This window comes from Cyprinus carpio, chromosome A16, assembly GCF_018340385.1.
Source record: "Cyprinus carpio isolate SPL01 chromosome A16, ASM1834038v1, whole genome shotgun sequence".
Lineage (NCBI taxonomy): Eukaryota > Metazoa > Chordata > Actinopteri > Cypriniformes > Cyprinidae > Cyprinus > Cyprinus carpio.
The window spans coordinates 1366740-1386110 of NC_056587.1; the positions used below are offsets into that span (position 1 = coordinate 1366740).

The 19371-nt window shown below is 37.9% G+C and overlaps 1 protein-coding gene across 1 annotated transcript in view; it reads left to right on the forward strand.

The window, feature by feature from the left end:
* The window catches only part of LOC109105699 (inhibitor of Bruton tyrosine kinase-like), a 30990-nt gene that overhangs the window by 5067 nt on the left and 6552 nt on the right, over positions 1-19371 (forward strand). The window contains 23 exon segments of the mRNA XM_042771966.1: positions 2512-2622; positions 2706-2876; positions 3107-3224; positions 3401-3581; positions 5284-5407; positions 8093-8270; positions 8372-8522; positions 9616-10230; positions 11352-11438; positions 11524-11606; positions 12033-12070; positions 12156-12252; positions 12339-12440; positions 13105-13222; positions 14297-14357; positions 14434-14558; positions 14645-14781; positions 16067-16206; positions 16310-16339; positions 17088-17203; positions 17287-17373; positions 17476-17628; positions 18423-18617. Coding sequence (XP_042627900.1) covers positions 2512-2622; positions 2706-2876; positions 3107-3224; positions 3401-3581; positions 5284-5407; positions 8093-8270; positions 8372-8522; positions 9616-10230; positions 11352-11438; positions 11524-11606; positions 12033-12070; positions 12156-12252; positions 12339-12440; positions 13105-13222; positions 14297-14357; positions 14434-14558; positions 14645-14781; positions 16067-16206; positions 16310-16339; positions 17088-17203; positions 17287-17373; positions 17476-17628; positions 18423-18617 — 3218 coding nt within the window.

Sequence of the window (19371 nt, forward strand, 5' to 3'; positions counted from 1 at the left end):
TTATTGTTAAGTCGGTGTGTGTACTTGCATTCGGCTAATTAATTTCTGAAGTGCAGGGCAGTCGTTTAATTTTGCACTGCTCATTGTGATGCCGGATCTTGTTTCCTGACCCTTTCATCGGCTCTCCAATGCCCCCTTACATGGACAGAGAGTGCATTGTGACACACCACGCTGTTCTGCAGATGCTTTCAGTTAAATATTAAAATATTCATTCCGGGAGAATAGCAGTAGATTAAATAAGCGCTGTGAATGCATGTGTATGGCTGCCTGTCAGCGCAGAGTTTGGATGCGTTACAGAACATCTCTGGCTTCTGTTTCAGCCTTGAGGAGTGTGTTAAATTAGCGATGATGTTGACCTTGGCACCCCTGCTCCGCTGTAGTCGACTCCGAGCCAATCCAGAGCTGGCATGCTTTGCAGAGAAAGGGCAGAGCTGTCGTGGCTAAAAGTCAAGCCCTTGTGATGAGCAGAACGCAGCTGGTTCTTTCTGGCCTGCCGTCATTCTGTCCAGGTCTCATTTCTTAATCGACCAATAATAGCATATTTAACATGGCCTCGAAAGTATTTGCTACACCAAAAGATGCCTAAATGTTGTTGTGTCAGATGTCAAAAATGGCCCTGAAGAGTGAAACCGGTTCTGAGACAGAGATCGTTTCAGGGGGTTTTCTTTCGTTTGCGGTTCTGAGACAGAGATCGTTTCGTGGGTTTTTATTTTGTTTTGAGGGTTTGTTTTGCTTTGTTGTTTTTGTAGCAGTTCTCATGAAATATGGTGAGGAAGAAAGATCTTTCTGAAGATGAAAAGTATGAAAAAATGCAATCTTGCAAAAGGCATCAAAGCAAACAATATTTTGCGAAAAGCAAATATAAATTAAAAAAGATTTGTGAGTGACTTAGAGCACAGGAGATCTTGGTCAGATAAAGGTTTATTAAGGAAGGTTTCTGTCAAACAAATGAACTGTATTGTAATGGCAGCTGTAAAAAAGCCACTGCTGAGCAGCAGACAGATGTTTGAAACTACTGGAGTCTCAAGATCCTCTCCATGCAGACTGACAGTTGTGTGTGAAGCTGTGTTTCAGTCACTGCTAACCAAACCTCACAAAGAGAAACCTGCACAGTGACTGTAGAAACACATTTTCAAACTGTTTAGCACAATGGTATTCATTCAGCATGGGATAGCGTGTTATCCTGCATCAAAAAACGTTTATTTCTGAGAGCACTATTCTTCATTTTATACCACAGCAGAAAATGGTCAGTTATCTTGCAGAAGTAATTTTGACACCCTAAAATGACCTTACATCTCACTTCCCAATATTCCAACCCAAATCATCACCCACCGCCTCCTCGCTGATGTTGCAGTCTCATTGGAATAGGATGGCCAATCATCAACTATCAGAAATCCATTTATCTGGACCATCCATTGTGCTGCAGCATTCGTAAGTGAATAAAACTATTTTAAAACATGTCTTCATGTGTTTCTACAGTCACTGTGCAGGTTTCTCTTTGTGAGGTTTGGTTAGCAGTGACTGAAACGCAGCTTCACACACAACTGTGAGTCTGCATGGAGAAGATCTTGAAACTCCAGGAGCTTCAAACACCTGTCTGCTGCTCAGCAGTGGCTTTTTTTAAAACTGATTTCACACTGATGTGAAATGTTTAATGACTTTCTGGGTGACACAGAATCATTAGATGAAATCCTGAATAAAGACATTTATGGGTCAGTTTCTTTCAGCTGATCGACTAACATTACTATTTTTTAGTTTTTTGTGGTTAGTAATATTTTTTTTTTTTTTTTTTTTTTTTCTTTTTTTTTGAGAAATGTGTATTTTTTTTTTGAGCTGTTGTGATTTTTTAATCAAAAGTGACAGTAAAGACATTATAAAGTGTTATAAAACTTTACTATTTCAAATAAACTGTTTATTTGAACTTTCTATTCATCAAAGAATTTATCCAGAAAAATGAAGCACATTTTGCACAAAAAAAAATAAAAAAATAGGCAGCATAACTATTTTCAACATTGATAATAATCAGAAATGATTCTTGAGCAGCAAATGAGCATATTACTATGATTTCTGAAGATCATGTGACACTGAAGACTGGAGTAAAGATGCTGAAAATTAAAGAAATAAATTACATTTAGAATATATTCACGTAGTAAACTGTTATTATAAATTGTATTATTTTTTCAAAATATTTCTGTTTTAACTGCATTTTTGATTAAATAAATGCAGCCTTGGGCTCATAAGATGGACTTACTGAGCCAAAAAACGAATAAACTTTGATTGTTTATCAGTTCTATCACACCAATCTTTGTTTTGATTTTTAAAAGTGCTATTATTTTTTTATCATTTCAAACCTAACATGATTATACCTTTAAAATGTTTGGCTGGAAAGTGTGTTTGTGCTATCTAAGTGTGGCTTAAGAATGCAAATATTGGCAAGGCAACAATATCCGTGTGCTCGAACATAATCTTGAAGGATGATTGCAACATTGTTGTGTTTTTGTGTCTGTTAAGGTGGTGTTGTGTAAGTTCCACTCGGTCTTCCTGTCCCAGAAGGGTCAAGTTTACACATGTGGGCATGGACAGGGTGGACGACTCGGACATGGTGATGAACAGACATATCTGGTGAGACACTTTGGTGTGGGTTGACGCATATGTTTTTGCATCTGCTGTCTTTCTTAGTCTTGGTGTCCACATTCATATCAAAGGTTCCCCGGATGGTGGAGGGGCTTTTGTCCCATCACTGCTCTCAGATCGCAGCGGCCCGAGATCACACTGTTGTTCTGACCGAGGAGGGGTACGTCTACACCTTTGGGCTCAACACTCACCATCAGCTGGGCCTGGCACCTCCTCCTGCTTCCAGCCAAGTTCCCAAACAGGTCGGTCAGCCTGGTCTTATGTGTGACACGCAGTTTCACAAAACTAGTGAGGCACCGAAATCAAAAATTCTGGGCCAAAATTACAGCAATCCAGTACTATTTTCTTCCAAAACCGAAAATTGCTTTTTCAGCTGAATGCTTTCAGTTGCCGAAAGTTTGAGGCATCACTACCGTGAACTCGAGATAATCCCATAAATTGCAGTTCTTGCGTTCATTTCTATTGACCACAGGTCACCTCTAAGTCCCTGAAAGGAAGGTCTGTGATTGGTGTTGCAGCCGGCAGGTTCCACACTGTTCTTTGGACTCGAGATGCGGTGTATACCGTAGGATTGAATGGTGGCCAGCTTGGTAAGCTGCTCAAGCACCCAGATCTGTTTATCACATACAAACAAACAGATTGTTTAACTGATCTAAAGTCTCTCAGGTGTTTAGCAAATCCTCTTCGTGCAATTTCATCAGAGCATCTGCTTCATTTGCCGCTTCCCATATGAAAACTTGTGGTCTAACCATTGTGATACATTCAGGTTACCTGCTGGAGCCCAATGGAGAGAAGTGCGTGACTGTTCCTCGACAGGTGTCCGCTCTGCATCACAAGGATGTGACCATCGCTTTGGCAGCAGCGAGCAATGGGGCCACTGTGTGCGTGACCGAAAAGGGAGATGTTTACCTGCTGACAGATTATCAGTGCAAGAAACTGGCATCCAAGTGAGTGGAGTAACATGTAGGAGACTCGAGTCATTATCTTGTCTCAGTGATCCAGATTTTATTATTTTTATTATTTGTACTTTGTTCAGTCTAACCCGAAAACTGATCTCATTGCACACCATCTAAAATATTGTTTTAGTCATTCTGAAATGTCTGAGCCAAAGTCTTTCATCAAAATGATTTGGTTTAATTACTTCGTCTCACAAGTGTCTCAATTGATTGAGTCATGCGTATGATTGATAGATTGAATGAGTTTGTTTGTTTTTTTTTTTGTTTGCTCTATGTAAGGAGTAATTTGTTTTTTATGTAGGGAGTGAGTGGCTTGTTTGTTGAAGCTTTTAACGTCTTATCAGTGTTTCCTTTAGGATTTTTTCCAGCTGTGTTGGCCGGACTGTTTCCCGTGGACCATGCCCCCTTCCCCCCGGGGGTTAAACCTCCTCACCCAAGAATCACATGCACTCAGACTCAGAATTTGTTATTTTTACTAAAAAAAGACAAGTAAGCAGTAAGTAACAAAATAAGAACAAATAGCACAAATAAAAAAAATAACAAGATACAAATGAAATTAACAGTACTTTTAAGTTTTCCAGATAGTTCTAATCAGTAATTTTTAGATACAGAATTACTGCTGAAACTGAACTCAACTGTAAAATAACACTGGATAGTCTTCAGTCTACAGACAGCAGCAGGTTTATTTATGCACAGATCTAATATACTGTTACACATGCGTTTTGCTTCTCACCGGTTTACATTTACTTAATAGCCTACCAACCATGTTTAATATAAACAGACTGTGTTTATGTGAATATTCGCCAAGATGGCATTTTGACATAATTTTTATGTATTTGGCTGTTTACATGCAATAAGGCGCAAAACAACTCTGTTCTGTAGTCGCGCACGATTGAGTGTCTATAAGAGTGTCTTATAACAGTCTATAAGAGGGTGAATGTGATTTCACCGAGTACAACATGTTTCTTGATCAACATCCTTGTTGATCCTAGAACAACATCCCAATCAAACAATCAGATTTGAGCAACAAGTTTACAGGAAATGTCAGTTTTAGGCTTACAGCAAGGGTTACCCCTGTTATTCAGCTGTCATTTCCCTCTGATTTTAGGGTTAAGTTATGGGTAGGGATAGGGTAAGGTCTATGTATTTGGACAGTAATGTTGTCCCAGGATCAACAAAAGATATTGATCCAGGAACTTGAATGACTTGCCAAAATCACAGCGACCCTATACGACAGCGTGCAAGTACTGTATTGAGTCTCTTTCGGGTCTTTTTGCACTTGAATTGCTTAAAGTTGCTGGAATGGTTAAATTGGCAAGACTTAAAAGCACAGGCATCTGTCACCTGCGGGAATTAGTAGAATTATGCACAATCCCGCGCTGATATTCAAGCCCTGCTCTGTCTCCTCCACTAATTCCTCGACTGTGAATGATGTGAGTGGCATCACTGTGATGTCACTGAGAAGCTGCAGCCGTGGTGGGGATTATTTTTGGTGTGGTGGCTTGCCACAGAACAATGAATGTAGCTGAAACACTTTTTTATTACTGACACGCTGTGCCAATTTCCTAGGAAGTGATGATTTGGTTCTCTTGAGAACATGAGATGGAAATGGTGCTTTATTCGCAAATGTTTAATGCAGTATTATATTTGAAATCATAGCTGCTGCTAACACTGTCCTTATGTTGTTCTCCAGGCAGCTGAACCTGAAGAAAGTTCTAGTGAGCGGTGGTAGTTTGGATCATCGTATTGATCCTCAGCTCCTGCATGATGGTGGAGGAGAGAAGCTGGTGATTTTGGCTCTAGATGAAGCTGGAAGGGTGAGTTATATGCGACACTGATCTGAACTTCAATTTCATAAGTACACATACAAATCAGAAACAGTAATAGGATCAAAATATTGCCCAAGAATACCTTTAATAACAAAGTTTAAGATAAGCTTGGATCAAACCCAAAACAGTCTGTTCCCATAATCAACTGGGCTGTCCTAATCATACAAAAATACCTGTTTCTCCATAAAAATCCTCATGAGAGATTGTCACTGCTTGTTTAAAAATATCTGTTCTTTTACTGAAAGGGAGAGTCTATCTCCTGACAGTCAAGTGAAGATGCTGTCATAATATTCACAGAGGGAACATCAGTGCTCAAGTGAACACACCATCAGTCTCACACTTATATAATATAGCTACTAAAAGCAAAATTTCTAGCTTTTCTCTGTAGCTGTAAAAGCTTGTTTCTAAAATCATTGTATCAAAAGTGCTTACGTTAATCACAATTTAGCACATTGAAGTGACTTGTCAAACATTCACTTCAATTCACCATCATGGAAAACTGGAAGAAGTGTAAAGATGTTTGTGGTCTACATTACAGTTAAATCTAATGCTGTGTGTCCTAATATTATCTCGAACGTACAAGAACAACAAAGGGCCTGAGACCGAGCCTTGTGGCACACCATATTTTGCCATTGTTGGGTCAGGCAGATTTTCATTTACACAAATGAAGTGGTAGCAATCTGAAAGGTAGGAGCTAAACCATTTAAGCTACTTATTAAGTTTCTGAATAGTGTTTCATTTTTATTGCTGATGTTTTTCCCCCATAATATACGGTGACTTACAGTTATCTGGTTATAAAGTCTGTCTAACCAAGATGTTCAGTCTTGTGGATCTGTACGTGCCTGATAAAAGGCTATCAGCTGGACCAGCCCAGTTAGTGGAAGGGGGTCCAAGTTGGATTTAGTCATGCTTAATGATTTTGCATTTTCACAGCATAAATACCAGTGTGCTTTCATATCTATATGTTTTTAAAACACATGGTTTTTTTATAATAAAAGCTTCTTAATTTGATGCTGTTATTTGGTCTGCCAAGCACGTATGCCTAAATGTCTGGTAATATGCCAGAGTTATTTGCTTTTATATCTTTGCAGCTTGTCACTCCATCTGTTTATTAAATGCCTGCCTTAGCAACCACCATCACTTTTGCTATTGCTCATAAGGGGTTTGAGCAAACCCTGGTCCCTCTAATCACGTGGCTTATTTGTTTGTTGAGAGGTTCACTAACCCTTTTTCTGTGTAGTCTGACTTAAGATTTTCTGTGATGTGGAGAATGTAGACAGAATTTTGGAATCCAGTCATAAAAATAGAATTTGCTGTATAATGTGGAATGTCATGGAATTTGGCATATTTTGGATGATTAAATCAAAAGTAGGGCAGTACATTTAATCAAATTGTGATATGCATTAGCATCTGTGAATATCGCAAAACAACTATTTAACCGTGAAGTCTGCATGTTCTTCATGTTTCTGTGTGAGTAAAACACGCATGACGCTCGTTCATGGTGTTTTTAGCATCTGCCGTCTCACGGTATGAGGATATTAACACATGAACTTCATCTCCAGAGCTGATCTGAGAGTCAGTTCTCAGCATTTTCTGTGAAAAAAAAATATTAAAATAAAATAAAATAAAAGTTTACATTTATAAGAAAAGGAAATGGAATTATTTTGAGATTACATTTCAGGATTAATTAAATTGCTAATGTTTATCTTAATTTGATTATGACCATTTTTGATAGTAAATATGTATTAAATTATATATCCAGAAAAATTACAACAGACAACATGGAATTTCTAGGAAAAATAAATAAATAAATAAATAAATAAATAAATAAATGAATAAATAATATATGAATATATATATATAGAGAAAGCCCTGTTATTGTAAAAATATGATTAATTATTAAATGAATACTGTATAAATTATTAATTAAATTGATTTAATTTATTAAAATGTAATTAAACAAAGATTAAATTAAAAAGTATGTAATTTAAAAGAAATCCAGAAATAATAACACAGAAAAACAAATCAGAATATAGGGAAAAATATTATATATATTAATTTTTTTTTTTTTTTTATTTTTTTACTCTTTGTTAAAGGATTAGTTCACTTCCAGAATACAAGAATTAGTGCTAATTTATTCACCCCCATGTCATCCAAGATGTTCATGTCCTTCTTTCTTCAGATGCAAAGAAATTAGGGTTTTTGAGGAAAACAACCCAGGATTTTTCTCCATATACTGGACTTCAATGAGCATCAAGGGTTTGAAGGTCCAAATTGCAGTTTCAGTACAGCTTCAAAGGGCTCTACATGATCCCAGCTGAGGAATAAGGGTCTTATCTAGTGAAACAATCACTCATTTGATCGGGCAGCTGTAGAAGTCAAATTGTAGAAGTTTCAAGATTTTAATTAATTAGACAAGATCTTTGATTACTAAAATTTAATTTAACAATGAAATCCAGAAAAAAAATCCAGAGAATACAGAAAAAAAGTAAGAATAAATAAATAAAATAAAACATATTTTCATAAGGCCTTATTTTTGCATGTGTGTTTTGACTTGAGTCTGTAAGGCACCTTTTAACCACATTAGCAATCATTAGGTACCATTTACCTGGTATTGTATTCATTGTATTCATATTCCTGCTTTCTTCTCTCTGTCTTTGTCTGATCATTCAGGTGTTTTGTTGGCGCTCAGTGGGCACGTCAGTGAGACCGTGTCGCTGGGCGTACAGCCGGCAGGTCTTCATGTCAGACATCGCCCTGAGTAAGAACAGCATGATGTTTGTTACTCAGGACGGAGAGGGCTTCAGTGGACAGTGGCTGGGCCAGTACAAGAAAGCTGTAGACAAAAAAGGTACTGAGTCCATCAGTTTAACTCTAAATATGTTATAAATAAAACCGGATTTATAACAAGATAGGAAGGACCCGTGATGTATGAATGCTCTGTTGTGTCAGATGGCATGGAGGTGTCCGGTCACTCAGACGGAGGGGGTGTTTATGAACGAATCCGTCTGGAGAAGCTTCCTTACGTCCACAGAGCCGTCAGCATCACCATGGATTCGAAGGGCCGGAATTTCGGAGTGCTGCAATCTGATCCCAAAACCAGGTGCAGATAATGATGACGACTAACAAGGGCACAGATGTTTGTGACCAAATAACCTTTCATTTGTTTGGAATGTAGGAGTCTTAACATTTCTGGCTTTCAAGTGTCACTGAATAGTTCCAGTTCCTTCTGATCAACGTTGTTTACTATACAAAAGTAAAAAAAAAAAAAAAGTCCTTAGAATCAAACACTGAATTTTTTTTTTTTTCTTTTTTTTTTTTCTTTTTTTTTTAATTACCAAGAATTACGTAGGCCCAACAAAACCAGGGTGTTACAAAATTTAAAATTTTTAAAAGAAATAATACATCAGTGGAAGTGTAATTAACCATCCTAACACACTGGAAGAGATTGTAAATGCTCCATTAGTATCAGCCAAGTTACCAGATGCTGAATAAATCTGTGGCCAAATACTGTGACCTTACAGCTTGACATAAGCAACAAAAAAACATGAGAGGCATTTTGTCCTCCCTTTATAAAAGTTGATAAACCCATTTGGTTGGTTTTATCTTAACTACGTATGATTATATAGTTACATTTTATTAAAATGCATTTAGCAATGTTTTTTTTTTCTTCCTCTGCTGCACATACACTACAACGTTTTAGGCCTGTGACCCACCAGTTGAGAACCACTGTTCTGTGTTTTGTATTTCGCAGAGCCCAGTTTTTTTCTCGTAATCATATTAAGGGTCTATTGTTACCTGAAATAAAAACAGACATTAACAGAAATAAAATATGAAAAAAATACATAAGTTGCCAAAGCAACATTCCTCATTTATTTTAGTATAATTGATGTACTAACATAACTAAAACTGAAATAAAAATGAATAAAACAATATAATATATTTATTAAAAATACATTTAAAAAACACATAAATTACAAAAACACATGAGGAAATGTTTCCACAATGAGGAAAAACTATGATAGGATCTCAATTATACTAAAATAACACTGCATTCAAGAACTATTAATGGAGTATAATTTTGTGGAAATCATTCAGTTCCTGTATTTTGTTCTGAACTGGTTTCCAATTTTAATCATGTGTCATGATATATTTTCAGCCTACTTGTGTTAATGTTTCTTCTCTCTGTTCTTCAGCTTGTATGAAGTTCCCACTGCTTCTGCGTCCACGTTCTCCCAGCACTTCCAGCGCCTCCTGACCGAAGCCGATGAGACGGACAGCATCCATGATGTGACCCTGCAGGCTGGCAATCGCACTTTCGCAGCACACAAATACATCCTGTCCATGCGGTCGGACTTCTTCCGTAAAGTGCTCCTCCCGGAGGGCGGCACAGAGGGTGTAGGAGATGGAGAGGTGAAGAAAGGAGAAGACGCGGTGGGCTGTGATCTGCTGGTCCTGGAGAAGGTTCCTCCTGAGATGCTGGAGCAAGCGCTTCACTTCATCTACACAGACTCCTGTGAGATGCTGGTCCACGGGACCCGGCCCATCATCCCTCGCTGTAAACAGAGCTCTGATCCTGAACCGCAGCAGCAGCTGATTCACAGTCTGCAGGCTCTAGGGTTGGAGAACCGCTCCGCTCTGGACGTGTACCGCTCTCTTCCTGCTAAGACTCTTGAGGATGCAGACAAGCCCAAGGCCAAAAGCACTAAGCCTGGGAAAAAAGGCAAGAGCAGTAATGAACCTGGACAAAACCCAGTGAAGATGCTGCAGGGCATAGCCAAAAAACTGGGCTTGGGGAGCCTCTCAGCACGGTGAGATGCTTTTGAATGGTTTTGAAAAGTTTACATGTAATGTTAAACAAGTAGTTGACCAAAAATGGAAAATTTGCTGCACATGTCCTCACCCTCAGGCCATCCAAGATGTAGATGAGTTTGTTTCTTAATAGGAACGGATTTGGAGATCATTACATCAGTGTCTCAGCAGTGGATCCTCTGCAGTGAATGGGTGCCGTCAGAATGAGAGTCCAAACAGCTGATTAAAACATCACAATAATCCACAAGTAATCCACAGCACTCCAGTCCATCAGTTAATGTCTGGAGAAGACAAAATACGGGTCCATTATCCATAATAACGTTGTCTCTAGTGAAAAAGTCGGTTTGACTGAATCAGGAGAGAAATATGCACAGATTAACCACTGTTTACAAACAATAACAGTTTAAAACAAATATGTGGGTGGATTTGGACAACAGGAGATGAACCTTTTCACTGGAGGAAGTGTTATTATGGAATTTGAACTCATATTTTAGCTGGAAGCAGCTGTTCGAAGTTAAGAACGTATTGATGGATTTGTTTCTTACAAACAGAGCTTTTGTCTTCTCAAGACATTAACTGATGGACTGGAGTTGTGTGGATCACTTGTGGATTATTGTGATGTTTTTATCAGCTCTCATTCTGACGGCACCCATTCACTGCAGAGCATCCACTAATGAGCAAGTGATGCAATGCTACATTTCTACAAATCTGAAGAAGAAACAAACTCATCTACATCTTGGATGGTCTGAGGGTGAGCACATTTTTGGGTGTACTATGTCTTTAATCAAGGTGTCTTGCACCAAAAGCAGTTATGCTTCTACGAGAAGAATAAGTTGCTCATAACAAGGTATCTTAAGAGGGAACTTTTCTTTTTTAAGCTCACTAGTAGGTCTGTTATGATCATGAATTTTGTGTTAAAATAAGACTTAATTTAAATTCAGCAATGCACAGTCCATTTGTTATCATTAAATTATAAAATTGTCCGAACACCTAAGAATTAAACTGTTTTTGCTGCTGTACTTTCAATATTTTTGTGTAAATGAGGGGTCATTATTGGCTGTTGCTATAATTCTTCAAAGTATCCTGGTTGCTAATTAATAAGTATTTTATGACTGACTAGGCTTGATGGGGTGAAGTTTGAAAATGGGAAGATCAGTGTGGTGCAGAAGAAGACGGGCAACAAGCTGCGGTTCAACCAGAAAAAATGGTGTGTTGTTGTGATGAAGCATCAGTGGAGGTCATACACTCTTTCCCTGGCTGTGAATACAGATCTTCTCATTGTGTGTCCTCAGCTCGTACCTCTGTGACATCACGCTGCGCTCGGAGGACGGCAAAGAGTTTCCCTGTCACAAATGTGTCTTGTGCGCTCGGCTGGGTGAGATCAGATGTTTTATTTCACACTTGTGTCCACTGATATATTCATACTGATTCAGATGCTATATTTAATTTGACTCGAATGAAAATGAAGCAGTTAGTGCTGGAAGGTGAAGCCTGTTACACTGTAGTGTTGTATAGCACAGTACTCAACGTTGATAAAGCATTGAATACACATCTTTGAACCATTTTTTATTGGACCGGAAAATCATGGCTTATTTTTAATAAAAAGACTACTGTTAAAAAGTTTGGGGTAAAAACTGAAGACAAACATTTTCATTATTTGAAATTAAACATTGACTGAAATAAAATATAAAAAAACCTATATGCATTTTTCACATAAGAAACAAAGTGTGCTTTATCATATTTTTTTTTTTATACATGGTCTGTACTTTTAGTGATTTAATTTTGACTCTTATTTCTGCAGAGTATTTCAACAGTATGCTGGGCAGCCCCTGGATTGAGGTATGATGAAATGATATGAAGTAGCAGCATGGTCTCTCTGAAGGGGAACTGTTGTGTTCATGTGAATGTCTTGTGCCCTCTTCAGGCCACCAGCTGCACTGCGCTGGATATGGCCACCAGCTCTGAGGTCCTGCAGGCCATTCTGGAGTACATCTACACCGACGAGTCTCCCACTGTCAGAGGTGACACCCCAGACTTTGTGCTCTGCTGTTATTACCTGACTTTCCTCCTTTCGCCGGTGTAATCCATGCCTCTCTTCATATCTCAGAGTCTGTGAATGTGGAGTTCGTGTGTAACGTGCTGGTGGTGGCGGATCAGCTGCTGATCACCAGGCTGAAGGAGATCTGTGAGGTCGCCATCACTGAGAACCGTACGTCTGCAGTCTGTCACATGGCTTCAGGAAATATACACTAATATGCAAAAAAAGTTTGTGGTTGTGTTTTTAACAGAAGCATCTTCTGTTCATCAAGGCTGCATTTATTTGATCAAAATTCAGTAAGAACAGAAATATTGTGAAACATTATTACAGTTTAGAATAGCTATTCTCTATGTGAATATATATATATATATATATATATATATATATATATATATATATATATATATTAAACTGTAATTTATTTCTGTGATGTGCAGCTGTATTTTCAGCATCATTACTCCAGTCTTCAGTGTCACATGATCTTCAGAAATCATTCTAATATGCTGATTTGCTGCTCAAGAAACATTTCTGATTATTATTAATGTTGAAAACAGTTGTGCTGCTGAATATTTGTGTGAAAACTGTGATGCATTGGATTTTTCTGGATTCTTTGATGAATAGAAAGTTCAAAAGAAAAGCATTTATTTGAAATATAATTTTTTATATCATTATAAATGTCTTTACTGTCACTGTAGATCAATTTAATGAAAAGTAGCGATCAAACTTTTATCTTTCACTTCACTTGATTGTTATTATCACATTGCATATAATATAACATGCATAATCCAAAATGTTGCAGTGCAAAACAGATGCCAAGATTTGTTGTTGTGTGCAGTAACGCTGAAGAACGCGGCAGAGTTGCTGGAGTTTGCCACCGTGTACAACGCTGATCAGCTCAAACTGTCCTGCCTGCAGTTCATCGTGCTCAACATGGCAGCGCTGCTGGAGTCCAGGTGAGATCCAGACCACTAAACCCCTGCTGCTTAAAGGGATCGTTCATTCTGTCATTCACTCACCCTCAAGTTGTTCCAGACCTGTTTGAGTCGACGGTAGCCAGTTCACTTTCATAGCTACCCTCAGCTGTCTGGACACCTACATTCTTCAAAATTGTGTTCAGCAGAAAGCAAGAATGTCCTCTGTGCAATTAATCGAAATTCAATTCTGTTTTCGATTTCGGCCTCCAACGATTATGAAAATACAATAATTCGAGATAAAACGATTATTGCACCCCGTTCCGCCCCCTTTCCAGCGGTGCGCTTTTGCTTCTCCAAAAAAGCCCAGTTTCACGTGCAAATCAGTAAAATCATGTAACATGACTTTTACAAAATGGGACGTGCTTGATTTGTCAAAGTTTATTAGATTTATAATTTTTTTTTTAAAAGCACGAAAGAGAACTTGCGATGTTCTTCAGGAGGCTTTCTGTGCGTGCACTCAGAGACGGAGCAGAACACGGACATGTGAAGGCCACTTTTAGCTTAACTAAACTGTCAAATACATGCAAAACTGTGTCAAAATGCAGCGCTTGGTGATTATTCTCATAAACCCTCGTCGGTTATGTAATTGAACGTAAACAATTGAGAATAAAAATATGTGCATAAACGTGAATTGGATCCATGCAGCTCTTAAAGGGATACTCCACCGCAAAATGAAAATTTTGTCATTAATCACTTACCCCCATGTCGTTCCAAACCCATAAAAGCTCTGTTCGTCTTCGGAACACAATTTAAGATATTTTGGATGAAAACCAGTAGGCTTGAGACTGTCCCATAGACTGCCAAATAAATAACAGTGTCAAGGTCCAGGAAAGTATGAAAAGCATCGTCAGAATAGTCCATCTGCCATCAGTGACTGAACAGTTTACACTGTTATTTAAAGAACAGCATTTATATGAGTCTTAATTGTCTTAACTGTCACTTTTGATCAATGCAACGCATCCTTGCTGAATAAAAGCATTAATTAAAAAGAAAATCCCCAAACGTTTGAACAGCAGTTGCTCATGTGTCCGTGCGTCTCTCTGTGTCTGTCAGAGCGCTGGAGATCCTGAGCGACGGTGTCCTCCTGGATCTGACAGCTGCGTACAGGAGGATGGTAAGTCTAAATCATCGCTCTCGTCTGCTTCATTGAAGCTCTGCTCCGAGATCCTGACATCAGACTCCTCTGACAGATCCCAGCCATGCAGAGACGTCTCATCACGCCATACGCCGACGCTCCGGATCTCAGCGCCTATGAGGACCGAGAGTGGGACTCGGCTGTGGACTGTAAAAGCGTCTCTGAAGCCGATCACTCCAGGTGTGAAATCTACCGGCTGAAACACTGTAATGTGGACATGAAGAACTGTCCAGCTGTACTCAGAGTCCTCTCTGTGTTCAATCTAGCGAGAGCCTGCTGAAGAAGGCCAAGATGAGGGCTAAGAGGAAGCCCCGGCGGCGCTCGGACAGCTCTGGCGGATACAATCTGTCTGATGTCATTCGTAGCTCTTCTAGTGATGTCATCCAGAGTCCAGCCACTGCAGGTCAGCTCTCTCTCCCTGCATATGAAACACACTAATGACCCTTTGAGCAGAGCAGCACTCTCACTGTTTGTTACTGGGGAATAAGGGATTATCAGATCCCTCGGTGGTCTCTTTTGAGATGGACCAGTGAGCAACCATCCCAAAATACCTTAGCAACCACTCATAAGACCCTAGCAACAGAAAAATACCACTCACACTTTCTTCAGAAAACTGATATTGATCATCTAAATGAGTGGTTCTCAATCAGTGGGCATCACAAAACTTTTAAGGCAGCCACAGAAATAATTAAAATTATATTTGTTTGTTTGTTTGTTTATTTATATTTGCACCTTAAAATACAAAATGACAGAAATAATAAATTAAATATTTCTATATAAATTATAAATTAAAATATAAATTATTAATATAAATAAAACTATAGTAGTAATATAGATTAACTTATAGTAAAATAATCAAACTTAATTTATTAAGTTTGGGTTATTGTCGTTATTATGGTTATTATTGAGTTATTATAGTTAACTAAAACTACTTTTTAAAAAAAAAAGTATGTTCTTGAAATAAAGTAAACTTTAACTGAAATAAAATGTTCTTTTTATTTTATTTCAGCTAGCTTTCAAATGAATTCTCATTTTCATTAAACTTGATTTATTAAAATAACTAAAACTAAAAATTTTAATAGGCATGTATAAAAACACAAAAACTAATAAAAAATTACAAAACCAACAAAATTGCTTACACTTTAAATAAAAGTAAAATGAAAACAAAAAAAATATATAAAAATAAAAGTAGTTCAAAATATTAATAAGAACTATAATAGTATATCAGTTATACTAAATTAACACTGGTTTATGTATTTCATATAATTTAATTATAATTATTTTTTTTTAATCAAAAATATAAAGCTGTTACTTTGCAAAATGTAAGAATTGCTACTGTTTTAATAAATAATGTACAGTTATAAAACTTCTGTAATCACAAAATAATTGTAGTTAATTTAATATTTTGAAACTTTTTGACATATATTTTTAATTGCATATACTTGCAGCAGAACATACCAGAGGAAATATTATAGATTGCATGAGGAGCTTTCGAATATTGTGTTGGAAAATGAGGGAACTTCAAGTCAAAAAAGTTTAGGACCACTGATCAAAATGAGCTCTGTACCACAGCACACTGAAAATCATGTGATGATCACAAAACAAAAATGAATTATTAGGGCATTTGTATTATTTCAGTAGTTTTACTAGTTTGGGCTGGATGTGTTTGACCTGGCTGTGTTCCTCAGGTTTGGCTCATTCAGCGAAGGCCAGTTCAGTGGAGTCTCTGCCGGAGCTCATCACGTCTGACTCTGAGGGCAGTTATATGGGAGCGGGCAGCCCTCGTGACCTGCAGTCCCCCGTCCTCCACGACAGGCCTGAAGCGCAGGTAAAACCACAACACCTGCGCGATACACACTCCCAAACTCCACAGACACACATCTCATAATGTGGGTGGTATAATTACCCATTATTTAAAATGATATTTTCAGGTTCACTTGCTACAGAAAACAACAGCTATGGTAATATTTAATTTAAAATTATTTCAAAATTATTTTTACTTTTTAGTGTTACTTTACTTTTTATATATTAAGATTTATAACTATTTACTATTTAGAAATATTTTTGTTTTTTTTTTTTATATTATGTTATCTTTTTTTTTTATGTATTGACCATTTGTAAAATGTAAAGATATACTAGTAAAATTGTTGTAGGCTGCATTTATTTGATATAAAAAAAAATGAAAATATTAAATATATCAATTTAAATAACTTTTTTTCTATGTGAATATGCTGTTGTTAAACTGTAATTTATTCCTGTGATCAAACTGTATTTTCAGCATCCAGTCTTCAGTGTCCCGTGATCTTCAGAAATATTCTAAAATGATGATTTGCTGCAAACAGTGTTGAAAACAGTTGTGAAAACTGTGATGCACGTGTTTTTTTTTTTTTTTTTTTTTTACAGTAGAAAGTTAAAAAAAACTTTGTAAAGGAATGTTTTTTAACAATGTAAATGTCTTTGCTGTCACTTTCAATTTAATACATCCTTGCTTTATTAAACTAATAAATAAACATACTTATGATAGTGTATATTGTGTATTAAAATTCAACACTGTTATAGATTCACTCTGAAATGGTGTTGAGGTTCATATGGTACGCTCATTTTTCATCCTCCCTCCAGAGAACTCATATCCCATTATCTCTGAGTAAAGGATGACAAAATTTTCACTGATGCATGAACTGGTTATTTAGGAATATTTGATATTTGTAGGATGAGAGACGTGGCCTGACAGGACTAAAGACTCCTCCTGGCACCCCTGTTTTGAAGAATGGCCCCGTGCCGACTCATTCGTCCACCGCTGAACCCATCCCTACAGTCAAAGCCAGGTGATTGAAATGCTCTCACAGCAAACAGCGGATGTTCTTGATTGGTATCGCTGTAATTCTGAATGTGCGTTCCGTCTCTGTAGACCGGCTCCTGTCCTGGACCTCAGGGCCATCATGGAGATGGAGGCCGACTCTCTGAACAGGGGTGCCTCACACAGGAGTCCCAGCTCGTAAGTCTTCCATCACGGTAGTTCAGCTAGTTTAGATGCTTATTAACTGTGCATTGTTGTTTTTTTACTCTATCCTCTGCTTATTGCTCTTATGAACACCAGTTCAAGCAGCAGCACGAAGGTCTCAGGCCTCCCCAGTAAGATGTCTCAGAAGCAGAGGAAGATGATGGCTCTGGCCTCCAGAGAGGGCAGCACAGAGAGCATGTCTGCTAAATCACCGCCGTCTCTTACTCCGGTGAAACCTGTGAAGACCTGGTGAGAGCCTTATTCCATTATGTCTCTCAAATGAAGTGCATATAATGTAGGGTGACCATATGTCCTCTTTTCCCCTGACATGTTCTCTGTTTTTGGACCTTAATTAGGAGTGTGTGATATGATGATTTTTGATCGTGAACAATTAAAATGTCTCCATGATCTGCTTTTGTAGAAATGTCATAGTATCGCACTACAAATCTTATCAGTTGCAGTTCTGGCGCCTCCGTCTCAATATACTGTACAACACACAACACACATTCACATCAAATGTTAACTCCGCGGTAGACTCTCACAGGACACTGCACTTATTCACAATCACAAAAGTGCATTATTTGCATGTGCTTTAAAGTCTTTCCGGTTAAACATTTAATTCATGTGCTGTATTGACGTACGGAGTTATCTTTCGCATCTGATTGTGCTAATACTGTCAAAAACACATAAGGTTTCCATATAAACAGTTGGTTATGTCTAAAGTGAAAGTAAAGTTGAGAGCAAAACAGATGCGTGCCTATATATTAGATGTTTTGTTTAATGATTGATTTATGACTCCGAATGCATTGAATAGCACATTTAATTATTGCTAACAATTTTATTTCAGTTTTCACCATTAAAACATAAAAGTCCATCAAAAAATAGAATAACAGGTGAAAACATAAATGCATACAGAAACACCATGGTCACTTTATATAAGGGAAATTAGTTAAAGTGTCCTAGCTCAAGGGTGATTAACTTTGTTTCATTTCGTGTTCATCAGTTGTGTCACTCATCCAAACCTTTTGTCATTGTGTCGTCAGGTCGACAGCAGTTCAGTCCCCGCCCTCCTCCTGCTCCTTCCGGGATCTTCTAGTAGAGGAGGAGCGGTGTGGGAATCCCTCTCCAGTGTCCCCGGTGGCGGCCGGGAGTCCAGCGGCTGCTGCAGGACCACTGATATGTGCCAAAAGAGTGACTTTTAAATGTGCCGAGAGCAGCGACCCGGAGAAACCAGTAGGGTGAGGAACATCTCATTCAGCCTGATGCAGATGACACACTAAACACTGAAAACACTTTCAAATCTCATCTAAATATGATTGACTGGATGTACATTATCCCACTTATCACACAGCTGCTTGCCACATAAGAAAACAGTTAGACACAAAATATTGTTCAAGATTTGTCAAATGTTTAATTTAGCTTGGCTGGACAATTTAAAGGGGTCATTGGATGCCCATTTTCTACAACTTGGTATGATTCTTAAGTATCTTCATGAAATGTCTAACACACTTTGGTTAAAATTACTCAATGGTTGTGTAAAACAACACCCTTTTTTTACCTTGTCAAAAACAGTGCATGTCCCTTTAAATGCTAATGAGCTTCTGCTCACCCCGCCCCTCTCTTCCATAGGGTGTGTGTTGACACAAGAGTGAAACATATCTTTATATGGCTCAGAGGTGGTCTAAATAATAGCTGTGTATCTATGTAGAAACGTGCTGCAGGTTGAAACGGCTCGCTAGATGATACAGCTCAGACAACTGACTACGTGTTTTCATTTCTGCTTTTCTGAGCTGGCAGACATGCCAGAAACTAAATGCTAAAAAAAAAAAAAAAAAAAAACAAGTTTAAATTCAATCCGATGGCCCTTTAATATTAAGATCTCCCAATTCGCTTGTGGGCAATAGAGACATGAGAGACATGCTCCAAAAAGATGTGTACTGGGAGAAAAAAGACAGAAAATGAGGTGCAAAAGCATTCATATATGTTGATTTT